The 14,837-nt window shown below is 40.8% G+C and overlaps 1 protein-coding gene across 2 annotated transcripts in view; it reads left to right on the plus strand.

Annotated features, from left to right (window-relative positions):
• Positions 1 to 4,065: 4,065 nt before the first annotated feature.
• Positions 4,066 to 14,837, plus strand: part of LRRCC1 (leucine rich repeat and coiled-coil centrosomal protein 1) — a 39,260-nt gene continuing 28,488 nt past the window's right edge. The window contains exons 1-4 of one of the 2 annotated variants that reach the window (XM_065902679.1): positions 4,066 to 4,300; positions 6,593 to 6,798; positions 7,060 to 7,125; positions 13,165 to 13,332. In XM_065902679.1, coding sequence (XP_065758751.1) covers positions 4,212 to 4,300; positions 6,593 to 6,798; positions 7,060 to 7,125; positions 13,165 to 13,332 — 529 coding nt within the window. In that variant the 5' untranslated portion in view covers positions 4,066 to 4,211. The remainder of the gene's footprint in view (positions 4,301 to 6,592; positions 6,799 to 7,059; positions 7,126 to 13,164; positions 13,333 to 14,837) is intronic. The other variant, XM_065902678.1, reaches the window with a different exon arrangement.

Consider the following 14,837-nt stretch of genomic DNA (forward strand, 5'->3'; position numbering starts at 1 on the left):
TTGACAGAGCACAGAAAACTCAAATTCTCAAAGATGCAGGAATGTGTTTGAAACCACATCCACAATGGCCATTCAGCTCCATTTTGAATGTCTGAATCAGTTAATCCATTTCGACTTTTAAACACACTCTCTCATTTAATGGTGAAAGCAGATGTACACTGCATGTTTGACATAACACAGAAGTTCTAGTTAGCATAAAGACAAATCATATAAAAGCCAGAATGACTTCTGCATGACTTAATATTTGAAAATTTCTTCCATCACTAATGAGGAACCACTGAAGATTTTAGTTCAGGACAGTGACAGGTCCAGGGTTGAGCTATAACTTTTGTCTCCATTTAAAGATATTCCCAGTGGCCTTCCCAGGTGGAACAGTGGTAAAGAATCTGCCTGCCGAGGCAAGAGATGCAGGAGATGCTAGTTCAATCCCTGGGTTGGGAAAATCCCTGAAAAAGGGAATGACACCCCACTCCAGTATTCTTGCCTAAAGAATCACATGGACAGAGGAACCTGATGGGCTACAGTCCATGGGGTGGCAGAGTTGGACAAAACTGAAGCAGCTAGGCTTCACAGATCAACTGCAGTGAACTGAACTGAACTGAATCTCATGGTCATTTTAGCCATCCTATGGTTGTGTAGGGCTTCCCAGGTGGCACAGTGGTAAAGAATTTGGCTGCCACTGCAGGAGACATGAGATGTAGGTTTCATCCCTGGGTTGGGAAGATCCCTTGGAGGAGGGCGTGGCAATACATGCCAATATTTTTGCCTGAGAATCACATGGACAGAGGAGCCTGGAGGGCTATAGTCCATGTGGTCACAAAGAGTCGGACACAACTAAGTGACTGAACACAATGCAACAAAATTTTTCCCATGCCACATAGAATAACCAGGAGTGTTTTTTTTTACCTTATCTGGGCCCTGTTTGCTTACCTGGAATGACATTCTGTACAGAACACACTGTAACCTAGTAAGATCCTGCTCAGGCGTCTATTGATGACCTCATTTTAGAAATTTCCCCACTACCCACAGGAACTGTGCAGTTGGCCATAGATGATATTGTGCTATTCCAAACAAGAGCATTGCCGCACGGCAGTTCTTCATTTCTTCTACTGAACTATGAATGCTTCCAGGAATGAAAACGGTTTTCATCTTATTCCTTATTACAAGGTGAAGTACCTGGCACAAGTCAGTCAGTCAGTCAGTTCAGTTGCTCAGGCGTGTCTGACTATTTGCGACCCCATGAATCGCAGCACGCCAGGCCTCTCTGTCCATCACCAACTCCCGGAGTCTACCCAAACCCGTGTCCATTGTGTTGGTGATGCCACCCAACCATCTCATTCTCTGTCGTCCCCTTCTCCTCCTGCCCTCAATCTTTCCCAGCATCAGGGTCTTTTCTAATGAGTCAACTCTTCGCATGGAGTGGCCAAAATATTGGAGTTTCAGTCTCAGCATCAATCCTTCCAATGAACACCCAGGACTGATCTCCTTTAGGATGGACTGATTGGATCTCCTTGCAGTCCAAGGGACTCTCAAGAGTCTTCTCCAACACCACAGTTCAAAAGCATCAATTTTTTGGCGCTCAGATTTCTTCACAGTCCAACTCTCACATCCATACATGACCACTGGAAAAACCATAGCCTTGACTAGACGGACCTTTGCTGACAAAGTAATGTCTCTGCTTTTAAATATGCTATCTAGGTTGGTCATAAGTTTGCTTCCAAGGAGTAAGCGTTTTTTAATTTCATGGCTGCAGTCACCATCTGCAGTGATTTTGGAGCCCAAAAAAATAAAATCTGACACTGCTTCCATTGTCTCCCCATCTATTTCCCATGAAGTGATGGGACCAGATGCCATGATCTTAGTTTTCTGAATGTTGAGGTTTAAGCCAATTTTTTCACTCTCCTCTTTCACTTTCATCAGGAGGCTTTTTAGTTTCTCTTCACTTTCTGCCATAAGGGTGGTGTCATCTGCATATCTGAGGTTATTGATGTTTCTCCCAGCAATCTTGATTCCAGCTTGTGCTTCTTCCAGCCCAGTGTATTCTGCATATAAGTTAAATAAGCAAGGTGACAATATACAGCCCTGATGTACTCTTTTTCCTATTGGGAACCAGTCTGTTGGTCCATGTCCAGTTCTAACTGTTGCTCCCTGACCTGCATATAGGTTTCTCAAAAGGTGGGTCAGGTGGTCTGGTATTCCCATCTCTTTCAGAATTTTCCACAGTTTATTGTGATCCACACAGTCAAAGGCTTTGTCATAGTCAATAAAGCAGAAATAGATGTTTTTCTGGAACTCTCTTGCTTTTTTGATGATCCAGCTCATGTTGGCAATTTGATCTCTGGTTCCTCTGCCTTTTCTAAACCCAGCTTGAACATCTGGAAGTTCATGGTTCATGTATTGCTGAAGCCTGGCTTGGAGAATTTTGAGCATTACTTTATTAGTGTGGCAATTATGAGTGCAATTATGCAGTAGTTTGAGCATTCTTTGGCATTGCCTTTCTTTGGGATTGGAATGAAAACTGACCTTTTCCAATCCGGTGACCACTGCTGAGTTTCCCAAATTTGCTGGCATATTGACTGCAGCACTTTCACAACATCATCTTTCAGGATTTGAAATAGCTCAACTGGAATTCCATCACCTCCACTAGGTTTGTTCGTAGTGATGATTTCGAAGGCCCACCTGACTTCACATTCCAGGATGTCTGGCTCTAGGTGAGTGATCACACCATCATGATTATCTGCGTGGTGAAGATCTTTTTTGTACAGTTCTTCTGTGTATTCTTGCCACCTCATCTTAATATCTTCTGCTTCTGTTAGGTCCATACCATTTCTGCCCTTTATCAAATCCATCTTTGCATAATATGTTCCCTTGGTATCTCTAATTTTCTTGAAGAGATCTCTAGTCTTTCCCATTCTGTTGTTTTCCTCTATTTCTTTGCATGGATCGCTGAGGAAAGACTTTCTTATCTCTGCTTGCTAGTCTTTGGAACTCTGCATTCAAATGGGAATATCTTTCCTTTTCTCCTTTGCTTTGTGCTTCTCTTCTTTTCACAGCTATTTGTAAGGCCTACTCAGACAACCATTTTGCCTTTTTGCATTTCTTTTCCATGGGGATGGTCTTGATCCCTGTCTCCTGTACAATGTCATGAACCTCCATCCATAGTTGATCTGCCACTCTATCAGATCTAGTCCCTTAAATCTATTTCTCACTTCCACTGTATAGTTATAAGGGATTTGATTTAGGTCATACCTGAATGGTCTAGTGGTCTTCCCTACTTTCTTCAATTTCAGTCTGAATTTGGCAATAAGGAATTCATGATTTGAGCCACAGTCAGTTCCCGGTCTTGTTTTAGCTGACTGTATAGAGCTTCTCCATCTTTGGCTGCAAACAATATAATCAATGTGATTTCAGTGTTGACCATCTGGTGATGTCCATGTATAGAGTCTTCTCTCGTGTTGTTAGAAGAGGGTATTTGCTATGACCAGCGCGTTCTCTTAACAAAACTCTACTAGCACAAGTAAGGCATCCCACAAATGTCTGTGGAATCAACAGGAGAGCCAATTGCCCCTGGGGAACAATTGATAGATATGGAAGCCTATACTTTGACCAAAGAACTGACTCATTGGAAAAGACCCTGACGCTGGCAAAGATTGAAGGCCGGAGGAGAAGGGGACGACAGAGGATGAGATGGTTGGATGTCATCACCGACTCGATGGACATGAGTTTGGGTAAACTCCAGGAGTTGGTGATGGACAGGGAGGCCTGGCATGCTGCAGTCCATGGGGTCCCAAAGAGTCGGACACGACTGAGGGACTGAAATGAGTGAACTGAAAGCCTATACATCTGTAAGAACAAGCTGCTGTGAAATCGCCTTCAGAAGTCAATTGCCCACAGTGCAAAAACCATACAGAAGAGCCACACGGGAAAGACCTATTCACTCCCCAAACACCCAACGGCCCGCAAGATGTCTCGCTTTACGGCAAGTCCCAAGCGTTCGCCATAGATGCCGTAAAAGGGAAGGACGCCCTCTAGGGAGAATCTTTGGCTTCCGGCTTCACGACGCCGTCTGGGCGGGAAAGGGCTCTCCGTCGGTTGGAGAGGGGGGTTTCGCGCCCCGTAGGGCCGGGCTTCCGCCATCCCGGGAGGCGTGTTCCGGGCTCTCGGCCCTGCGCTGGGCGCCGGTTACGACCCCTCTCCCCGTCGCCGGTGCCATGGAGGCGCCGGGGGAGGCGGAAGTCGAGAATGAGGACGGCGACAGCAACTGCGGGGATTTGTGCTTCATGGACAAAGGCCTGCGGAGGTAAAGGGCGCTCCCGCCGCCGGGAGCGGCCCGCGCAGCCCCGGGCGGGGGTCGTGGGCCTCGGGCGGCCTCGGGGGAGAGCGGAGGTGCGGAGCGGCTTCTCGGAGGCCGCGCCCGAAGGCGTCTGGCTTCGCCCGCCGCTCCGCGCCACAGCGGCGCTGCTGAGGGGCCAGGCTCGTGTCCAGCGGGCCGCCCGCCCTCCGCTCCCGGGACTGCCCGCGTCCCTGCCAGCCTTTGCGGGTCCTTTATTCACCGCTGCTGTTCGTTTGCTCTCTCTGTCGTTCCTGGACTTCTCGGGTTCTGTCCTCTCTGCTCCTTCCCTGTGACAGAAAGTGGCAGCGGAGTGTCTCTGGCAACTGTGAAGTAAGACTTGGCTGCTCTTCATTGGTTTTGCCTCCGTTCTCTTTGCCCCCATTCTGATTTCTCCTTTGCAGAGCGCTGTGATGCGTGTATTGTTCACGCTTTTTGAAAATGCTAACCCTATTTAGTTTACCGTTTCCTTGTTTCATGCAGCCCAGACGTGTGCACGATGGTAGGCTCTTGGTTCTGCGTTGCTGATTGGCCCCATGTGTGCTTTTTTTCAGTCTCACCCCCTCCCTTTCTCCATCTGACACCCTGAAATTAGCCACACTGAAGCCCCAGGCAGGCAGCTCTGTGCCACTGTAGGCTTGTTGCCTTTCCCATACGTGGTTTGTTGCCTGCGCTCTCTGAACACCCTGCTGATAATTAAAATAGCTTGTTCTGGATCTCGATCTAAAATATGCCAGAAAATTCCACGAAGGTGTTTTTCCCAGAGGACTATTTATATTTAATAATAGCTGCCACGTTGAATGCCATCTATGTGTGTGACTGTATTATCATCAATCCTCAGAATTGTGCATGGTAGTATTGTTACGGGGGACATGCCTGAGACTCAGAAGATCTTTATAACTTTCCCAACTTCATGCAGCTGGTGGACTGAGTTTGAATTCATAATCATTGCTGTCTAATTTCACGGTCTGCTTTTCAGACAGATAACTATACTAAGATATCTGCACAATATTATCTTTCAGAAACAATGTTTCAGAAAATAAATGTCTGTCATTAAGAGCATGTGTTACTAGCATAAGGTCTGGCACTAAATAATAGCTTATCCTGGGTCTCCTGAATTGCAGGCAGATTCTTTACCGTCTGAACCACAAGGGAATACCCAGTAAATGACAGAAGCTAGGTAATTGGAAAATATTAGAAATAGTCACAGAGAGTGCTAGTATGAAATTTAGAAACACGTAATCTTTTTCTGCCAGGAGTTCTTACGAGCTTCAGTATGAAGAGTAAAGCATAAACTGATCTTACGACATATTCAAACTTTATGTGTTTCAATTTTAAATTTGAGATTCTTAATACTAATTTGGAAGCAAACCTGAATTCTTTGTTTTCCCTTTTTCCTCTTTGACTGCTAACTCATTTTCCCGCTGTGAGATTTCCTCCAGCTTTACTGTGGCTTCTACAAAACATGGAAGAAATGCCCCTGATTTTGTGTGTCCCAGTTCCAGCATCTCTGAATTATGTGCACTGTAGCCTGTATTCCTAGAACTCCTATATTCAAAAGAGACTCTAGTTAAAAATGGCAGCAATTCAGAGAATGAAAAGATGAGTTCTGTCTAGAGGAGATGCGGTCCAAATTTCAGCAAGGGAGGACAGGGACTTTTTCACTACGAATGGCTATAGCTAGTGGTTTATTTTGAAATCAGCTACATTCTGGGTTAAACAGACATTGCAGACAGTGATGAGAGTAAGATTGTAAACTCAAGTGTCAGATCCATATTTATTCTGGCTCAATTAGGTAATTTGCACAAGAACTTGGACAAGTTACCTACTTTCTGTAAATTGTGTCCTTAAATACCTACTGCTTGGAGTTGTGAGGATTAAATGAGCAGAGGGAAACAGGTTTAGAGAGACTAATTCGTTTACTCAAATAACAGCAAAAAAAAGTGCAGATTTGAACTTTTATAGATATTGCTTTTGCTTTATACTGATGACGGCATATAAAACCTAGAAATGTCCAGCATCCCTTTCCTTTCTTAATTGAGTTACTTATCTATATAAATAGTACCAAATACTGACTGGTTGTAGGAAACATTGCACCTTATGAGACATTTCAAAGCTACCATAAGTAGGAAAAATTTTATTATAGGATGAATAGAATACCTGCATATTATCTACATGCTCTTTGGTTAATTTCAGTTTTTTAGTCATGATTTTTAAGTCCATTTTTTACTTGTTTTTAATAATATATATTTTCCTTTGTAGCATATCAGAGTTATCTTTAGATTCAGCTCTTCATGCCATCAATCTGCATTGCAATAACATCTCAAAGATCACATCCATTGATCACATTTGGAATTTACAACATTTAGATCTGTCATCTAATCAAATAAGTCAAATTGAAGGACTAAACACACTGACAAAACTATGCACTTTAAATTTGTCCTGTAATTTGATCACAAGAATAGAAGGTTTGTAAGTGCTTTTCATGTGTTACTTTGTGTAAGGAAGATGATAAATATTCATAAATTTTTAAGTCATTATATAAAAAGTTTTTTCTAAAAACGTTACCAATTTTTAAAAAAATTATTTTGCAAAGTACCAGTAAAACTGATTTCATTGTTATCAGACTGTAGATTTGCTTCAAAGCAATCTGAAATAGTATTGTAATATTATATAATCCTAATTAGTTGATTAGGATTGAATCTTATAATGACTTTATTTTATTTTAGGTCTTGAAGCACTGACTAATCTGACTAGACTGAATTTATCTTACAACCACATAAATGATCTTAGTGGTAAGTAGATGAGCTTCTGTTTTCTATAAAGCTGAGTATTGGCCACATGTAATGAGTGATATAGCTCTGCATGTTGTAGAACTGAATAATAAAATAATTTTTTTCTTAAAATCTCATCTAGAGAGTGTTTCTCAGTCATATTTTTTTTGCTGGAGCTGAAGCTGTAGATGAATAAAAAACCAGGAATAAAAACTAGAGTAATGAGTTACAGAAAAAAAATCTGGTTAAGAAGGACATACTTTGGGAGGGATGTACTTTTAATCTTAGAGGATTGATGAGTTATCTGTTACTAGTATATGGAGAGGAATAGTTCTAATAGAACTTTCCACAGAGATGAGAATGCTCTATGTGTGTGCTGTCAGGTATGGCAGCTAATAGACAGATGTGCCTTTGAGCTCTTGAAATGTGGCTAGTACACTGAGGAACTGAATTTGTAATTTTAGTTAATTTTAATTAAATTTTTATTTCAATTTAAAAAGCCACATGTGACTAGCACTACCATGCTCGATGTAACATAGGTGTGTAGCATTCCAAAGGCTATAGCAAATTGACTGTCAGACAAACGGTTTTTTCTTTTTGACATTTCCATGTCTTAAGAACACTGAAAACTGTTAATCTTTTAATGACTTACAGTGATACACTGACAGAGTGAGCAAAGTTTTATGATTATTCTTAAAATAATCTGTCAGAACCAGGGAAATTCTGTAATTATCTTCATGCTGCTTCTTGTCTGTTAGTCAATCAGTCTCGTCCAGCTCTTTGCAAACCCAGTCCATGCCAGCCTCCTCTGTCAGTGGGACTCTCCAGGCAAAAACACTGGAGTGGGTTACCATTCCCTCCTCCAGGGGATCTTCCTGACCCAGGGATCAAACCTCCGTCTCTTGCATCTCAAGTATTGGCGGGTGGATTCTTTACCACGGAGCTATCTGGGAAGCCCCTAATTATCTTCATAATCCTTATCAACACTGTATTTGAAGCAGTCTTATTTCATTTGTTTGCTTTTCTCCCCTGCTAGGAAAATACTATCCTATGCCAGGAATTTAGTACACAAAAAATAAAATACAGTGACCTAGTCCCTACCCTTAAGCAAAGCAGCAAAAATATTTTAATTTATAAAAACATTTTTCCCCCAAAATGTGAAAGTATTAGAATTGAGTATTAACCATAGCTCTGTCTCTGCTGTGTGATGTTGGGCAAAGTATATTGTTCTTTGGATGCAGCTTCCTTAACTGAAAAATGTGAATCTTGGATAAGATAGTTTTACTCAACAAATATTTATTTAAGTTTCTTGTCATAGGGCTTACATTGTAGTGGGGAAATAAATAAATGAGATCATGTCAGCCCTCTAAAAAAAATAAGCAAAAGATTTGAACAGATTCTTTTTCAGAGAATATCCAAATGACAAGCACCAAAAAAAAAGTTTTGCATCCTTAGTAATTAAGGAAATACAAATTAAAATCACAGTGAGATCCATTTCATACCTCTAGACTAGATATAGTTTAAAAAAATTACAAAATGTTGGTGAGATAGATTAAAGCTTGCATGCATTACTAGTAGAATTCAAAATGGTAAAACTACTTCAGAAAATAGTTTGAAGGTAAGCATATAATCATGCGTTTCTACTCCTAGGTGTTTACCCAACAGAAATGAAAACATGTCTAATCAAAGACTTGTATAAGAATGGTAAAATGATTATATTTCTTTTTTTAATTATCATGCTTATATGGTTATTCTTAATCTCCAAAACTAGAAAACACCAACATATCTATCACCTGGTAAATGGATAAACAAATTGTATTACATCCACAGGATGGATTATTACTTGGCAATAAAAAGGAATGAACTATTGGGTCTTCCCTGGCAGTCCAGTGGTTAAGACTCCATGTTTCCTATGCAGAGGGTGTGGGTTGGAGCCCTGATGAGGGATCTAAAATCCCACATGTACAGCCTAAAAGAAAAAAAAAAGGGGTGAAATATTGATATATGCAGCAACATAGGTAAATCTAGAAATATTACACTAAGTTATGCTAAGTGAGGACTTCCTGGTAGCTCAGTTGGTAAAGAATCTGCCTGCAATTCAGGAGACCCCGGTTCAATTCCTGGGTCGGGAAGATCCACTGGAGACGGGGTAGGCTACCCACTCCAGTGTTCTTGGGCTTCCCTGGTGGCTCAGCTGGAGAAGAAGCCACCTGCAGTGAGGGAGACTTATATTGGCTTAAAACTCAACATTCAGAAAATGAAGATCATGGCATCTGGTCCCATCATTTCATGGCAAATAGATGGGGAAACAGTGATGGACTTTATTTTCTTGGGCTCCAGAATCACTGCAGCCATGAAATTAAAAGATGATCTTTGGAAGAAAAGCTATGATCAACCTAGACAGCATATTAGAAAGCAGAGATGTTACTTTGCCAACAAAGGTCCATCGAGTCAAAGCTGTGGTTTTTCCAGTAGTCATGTGTGGATGTGAGAGTTAGACCATAAAGAAAGCTGAGCACTAAAGAATTGATGCTTTTGATCTGTAGTGTTGGAGAAGACTCTTGAGAATCCCTTGGACAGCATGGAAATCAAACCAGTCAATCTTAAGTCAGTCCTGAATACTCATTGGAAGGATTGATGCTGAAGCTGAAACTCCAATACTTTGGCCACCTGATGTGAAGAACGGACTCATTGGAAAAGACCTTGATGCTGGGAAGGATTGAAGACAGGAGAAGGGGATGACAGAGGATGAGATGGTTGGATGGCATCACCAACTCGATGAGTTTGAGTAAGCTCTGGAAGTTGGTGATGAACAGGAAAGCTGCAGTCCATGGGGTTGCAAACAGTCAGACACAACTGAGGGACTGAAATGAACTCAAGCTAATTGAAGGAAGCAAATCTCCCAAATATCGGGAGAAGGCGATGGCACCCCACTCCAGTACTCTTGTCTGGAAAATCCCATGGACGGAGGAACCTGGTGGGCTGTAGTCCATGGGGTAGTGAAGAGTCAGACACGACTGAGCGACTTCACTTTCACTTTTCACTTTCATGCATTGGAGAAGGAAATGGCAACCCACTCCAGTGTTCTACCTGGAGAATCCCAGGGACCCCGAAGCCTGGTGGACTGCCGTCTATGGGGTCGCACAGAGTCGGACACGACTGAAGTGAGTTAGCAGCAGCATATGTGTGATATTCTGACAGAGGCAGAAATGAGATAGTTACCAGGTATTGAAGACAAGAAAAGATTGATTTACATAGGGACACAATGATTTGAGTGATGAAAATGCTCATCTCCATTGTAAGGGTAACATAACCATATATGTTTGTTAAAGCACATCAGATTCTATGTATATATTTTCTATGCAGAAAATATATAATTTTGTTGTTGTTCAGTCGCTCAGTTGTATCCAACTCTTTGTGACCCCATGGACTGCAGCACACCAGGCTTCCCCATCCTTCATCATCTCCCAGAGCTTGCTCAAACTCATGTCCATCGAGTCAGTGATGCCATCAAATCATCTCATCCTCTGTCGTCCCCTTCTCCTCCTGCCCTCAATCTTTCCCAGCATTGGGGTCTTTTCTAATGAGTTGGCTCTTCACATCAGGTGGCCACAGTATTGGAGCTTCAGCTTCAACATCATTTCATCCAATGAATATTAAGGGTTGGTTTCCTTTAGGATTGACTAATTTTATCTGTCTGCAGTCCAAAGGAAAGTATAATATGCAAAACTATAAGTTCTGATAGAGAATTCTTCAAATGAAATGTTTAAAAGCACTTCAGTAGGTAATGACAGTTTATATTATTAAGCACATGCAGAGACACCAAGGTGTGATCAAGCTTGCCAGGATAATGAACAGGAAAAAGGCTGCTGCAGCTAGAGCATAGCAAATGGTGGATTAATGTGCTAAGAAAAGAGTTGGGAAAGTAGGTGAAATCATATCACATGCAGCTTCATAAGCAGGGTGAGAAATTGACATGTTATTCTCAGAACAATAGGAAGCCATTGAAAGGCTTTAAATCAGTAAGTGCTTAATCCATCTGCTTAAAGAATCACTCTGGCTACTGAGTGGGTGAAGAAGAATGAACTTTAGTAGGACAGGAGTGAAAGGCCAGTGACCAGATAGAAAGCTTTTTCAGTGGTCTGGGTATGAGATGACGGGGCCTTGGACTAGTATGGAAATAGTATAGAGAAGTAAGTAATAGGTTTTGCATGTGAAGTTCATAGAATTTGTTGATAGGTTGAGATGAGGAAGTGAAGGGAGAAGGAATCAAAAGGTATTTTAAGAGTTTTCTTTGTAATAATGAATGGATGATGGTGCTATTTCCTGACATGGGAAAGATTGGAGCAGGGATAAGAATTGTGGATTCTCAAATTTGAGACCCTCATGAGGTATATATGGGTGTGTGTGTGTGCGCACAAACGTGTGCAGGGGTAAGAATTAAGGATTCTGTCTTAAATTTGAGAACCTTATTGGGAGTGTGTGTGTGTGATCTGCGGTTTGGGGGTAGGGCATCACAGTGGGTGCTGTAGATTCAGCACTTCAGTGGTGTTCCTTGCCATGACTCTGGGAGATTCTGAGAGTCTGTTGCTAGAGAAGGAGGACCAGAAATGAGCCCCCAGGGGCACTTTAAAATTGAAACATAAACAGGATGTGAAGTTGTAACTTAAGAGAAAGAACAGGTAACAGGGAACTGGAACTCCGAAATGTGATGGTAAATTAAGAAGAAATGTTGAGTATGCATGAGAATACATGACAGGAAATCTGATCTTGTAGTGAGTGGTCAAAGAAGACTTCTGAGGGTGTGACAGATGAACAGAAGTTAGTGATAAAGCCTATGAAGAAAATAAGAGGCAGCTCTGTAAAAAAGATAAGTAGAAGTTAGCAAGAAACAAAGATCATTGAGGAGAAAAGAGTATTCCAGTCAGGTTGAAGAAATGGAAGAAAAGAAAGGTGAGTCCTCTTCCATTGTTATCAATAGTGTTAATATACTACTATAATGGGCTTCCAGAATCCCCTGCAATGCAGGAGACCTGGGTTCGATCCCTGGGTCGGGAAGATCTCCTGGAGGAAGGCATGGCAGCCCACTCCAGGATTCTTGCCTGGAGAATCCTATGGACAGAGGGGCCTGGCGGGCTACAGTCCCTGGAGTCACAGAGTTGGACATGACTGAGCAATTAAGCACAGTACTATATTGTGTACTTATCCTTTTATTATTATGTTAGGGCAGTTTTTATATTAATTTTTATATTTTTTCTTCCTATTTGTGTTAATGTTTTCAAATTACTAGAAGTTTGTGTAATTATGAATGGAGAGTACTAAGCCAGGCAAAATTCGAAAACTAAGACCCTCAGTGGAGCAGAGTAGAGATGTCCTTTTGAAAGAATGGCCCTTCCAAAAGAAGGGCCACGCAGGTGATTCTCCTCTCGTTGAGGGGCTCCTGGAGGTGTTTTGACTGCCTCACACTTCTGGGTTAAGCCTTGCTCAGCACACTCCATTTTGAGTAAAGCTCTGACCCCTGTGTGCTGCAGCTGCGGCTGAAGTCAGGCTGACCAGGGGCTGTGCCGGCACCAGGAGCCTCTACTGCGACCCTGGTTTCTGACGTCGCCTTGCTCTGTGAGCGTCTGCGAGAGACGTTACCAGGGGACTAAGTCAAAGGGATGCTGTTGGTGTTTGTTTTATGCTCAATCAACCCAGTAGCATTGGGGTGTTAGCTTGTGTCTGATCATTTAAAAAGGTGTGTTGGTTGAGAACTTGGAGGCCATTGCCTTATTCTTATTCTCATAAAAGTGCATGGGGCTGGGGAGGCCCATTTTTTTGTTGGAAGAGAACCAGAGCCTAGGTACCCCAGACTCTGGCCTCGAAAGATGTCAAACCCTCGTTTCTTCAAAACAACAGCTCACTTTGCTGATAGCCTATTCATTAGGTAGCTCTTTGCAGCAGAGTCTTATTAATGCAGCTCCTTTGCCTCTTGAAACAGAATGAATATGAAAGTTATTTTTAATGAGTTGTTAGAAAAATGACTGCTGTGACATCACAAGACCATTGTTCGTATTGCAGGTTTGATGCCTCTTCATGGAATTAAACATAAACTTAGATATATTGACCTGCATAGTAATTGTATCGATAGTATCCATCACCTACTTCAGTGTACAGTAGGATTACACTTCTTGACTAATCTTATTTTGGAAAAAAATGGAGAGGATAATCCTGTCTGTCATTTACCAGGTATGAATGATTCACTTAATGATTTTTATAACAATGATATTAAAAGGTTCTTTATTTTCTGCAACTACTGTTTATGACCTCCTTGAATTTGTCTTAAACTTTGCAGCTTAATATTTTTGGAAGAATATAATTACAAATAAATTATTTTAAGACTGAATTACTGTTAAAAGAGGGATACAGACTGAACAGATAAGTAATTGTATTTAGACAGTTTTATATTTAATAAATGATGCTTCAAAATTAAATTGTGTTTGATATATTCCTGTAATACTAAGCAACCATACAAAAAAAGAATATAGCATTTCTATAGCTATTGATAAGTAGTTATCTCCAATATATACCACTGTTAAGAGAAAGAAAAGCAAGCAGGTTGCAAAGCAGTGTGTATAATAGGCTACTATTTGTGTGCAAAGGATAACTGTGTGTGTTTGCTGAGTATACATATAAAATAGCTAGAAGGATTCACAAAAAAACTGATAATAATAATTAGCTTCAGTATTTGGTGGGTAGGGATCAGGAAATATGAAAAGGGCAGCTGAAAATCAGGAAATGTTAGAAAAACTTTTTAGTGTCTTATGAATTTTACTCCATGTGAATGTCTTAACTTATTAATAAGTAAATGATTTTTTAAGAAGAAAGCTTAAACTTAATATGATATATAGAAGATGCTACTGAAATGCCATTTGATCTTATTCAAAATCACTGAGATCTGTGAAGATAAAGTGGACCAGACTATCATTTCTAGAACTCATTTATCTCAAATTGCTTAACCTAACAATAGGATTCAAATGTAAAATATGAACATGTATTCTTAAGATCTTTTTGGATAGAAGTTGGCTGAAGAGGCTCTAGTCTTATTAATATGCAGTTATAAGAAGGCTTTTCCCAGAATGGAAACCTGCTTTCATAGTTTTACTTTCAGAAGAATATGTTAGGTTTGAGATCACCTGTTTTCCTAAGCCCACAGAATAATAGAATCTCACTGAAAATCAGAACAGATTTCTGTTTGGGAGGGAAACCCTTTTCTTAGAAGAAAACCTTATCCCTAAGACAATTTATTTTCCTTTACTAACCCACAAGCTGGATTTATTTTTTCTAATAATCTCATCTCAAGAGCCTCTAGTTCCAATAGTTTGAACCCTTGTTTTTCACTTTCTTTCCTAGATGAGGTATTTCTCTGAACACAGTTGCTCACTCCCCAGAGTTATTTATTACTGAAATTACTTTTCTTTCCTTAAAATTTCTAATGTAAATTTGCTAGACTTCTTTCCTTTGGAGTTTTATCCAACCACTTAACTTGCAGTTGAGCAAAATTAACTAAAGCATTTTTGTTAGCCTAAAAACCAAATTTATGTTCATTTGCCAGATTTCTCCTATTTATACTTAAGGAAGATGATCATATTTTTAAATACCCAATAGATTGCGTGTTTTAATCCTAGTTTTGTGTAGTGTAAGAGGAGAAAGCAGAAATGTTTAAGCTGGTTAATACTTGTAGCCTCACTAGC

Source organism: Muntiacus reevesi, chromosome 12 (genome assembly GCF_963930625.1).
Source record: "Muntiacus reevesi chromosome 12, mMunRee1.1, whole genome shotgun sequence".
NCBI lineage: Eukaryota > Metazoa > Chordata > Mammalia > Artiodactyla > Cervidae > Muntiacus > Muntiacus reevesi.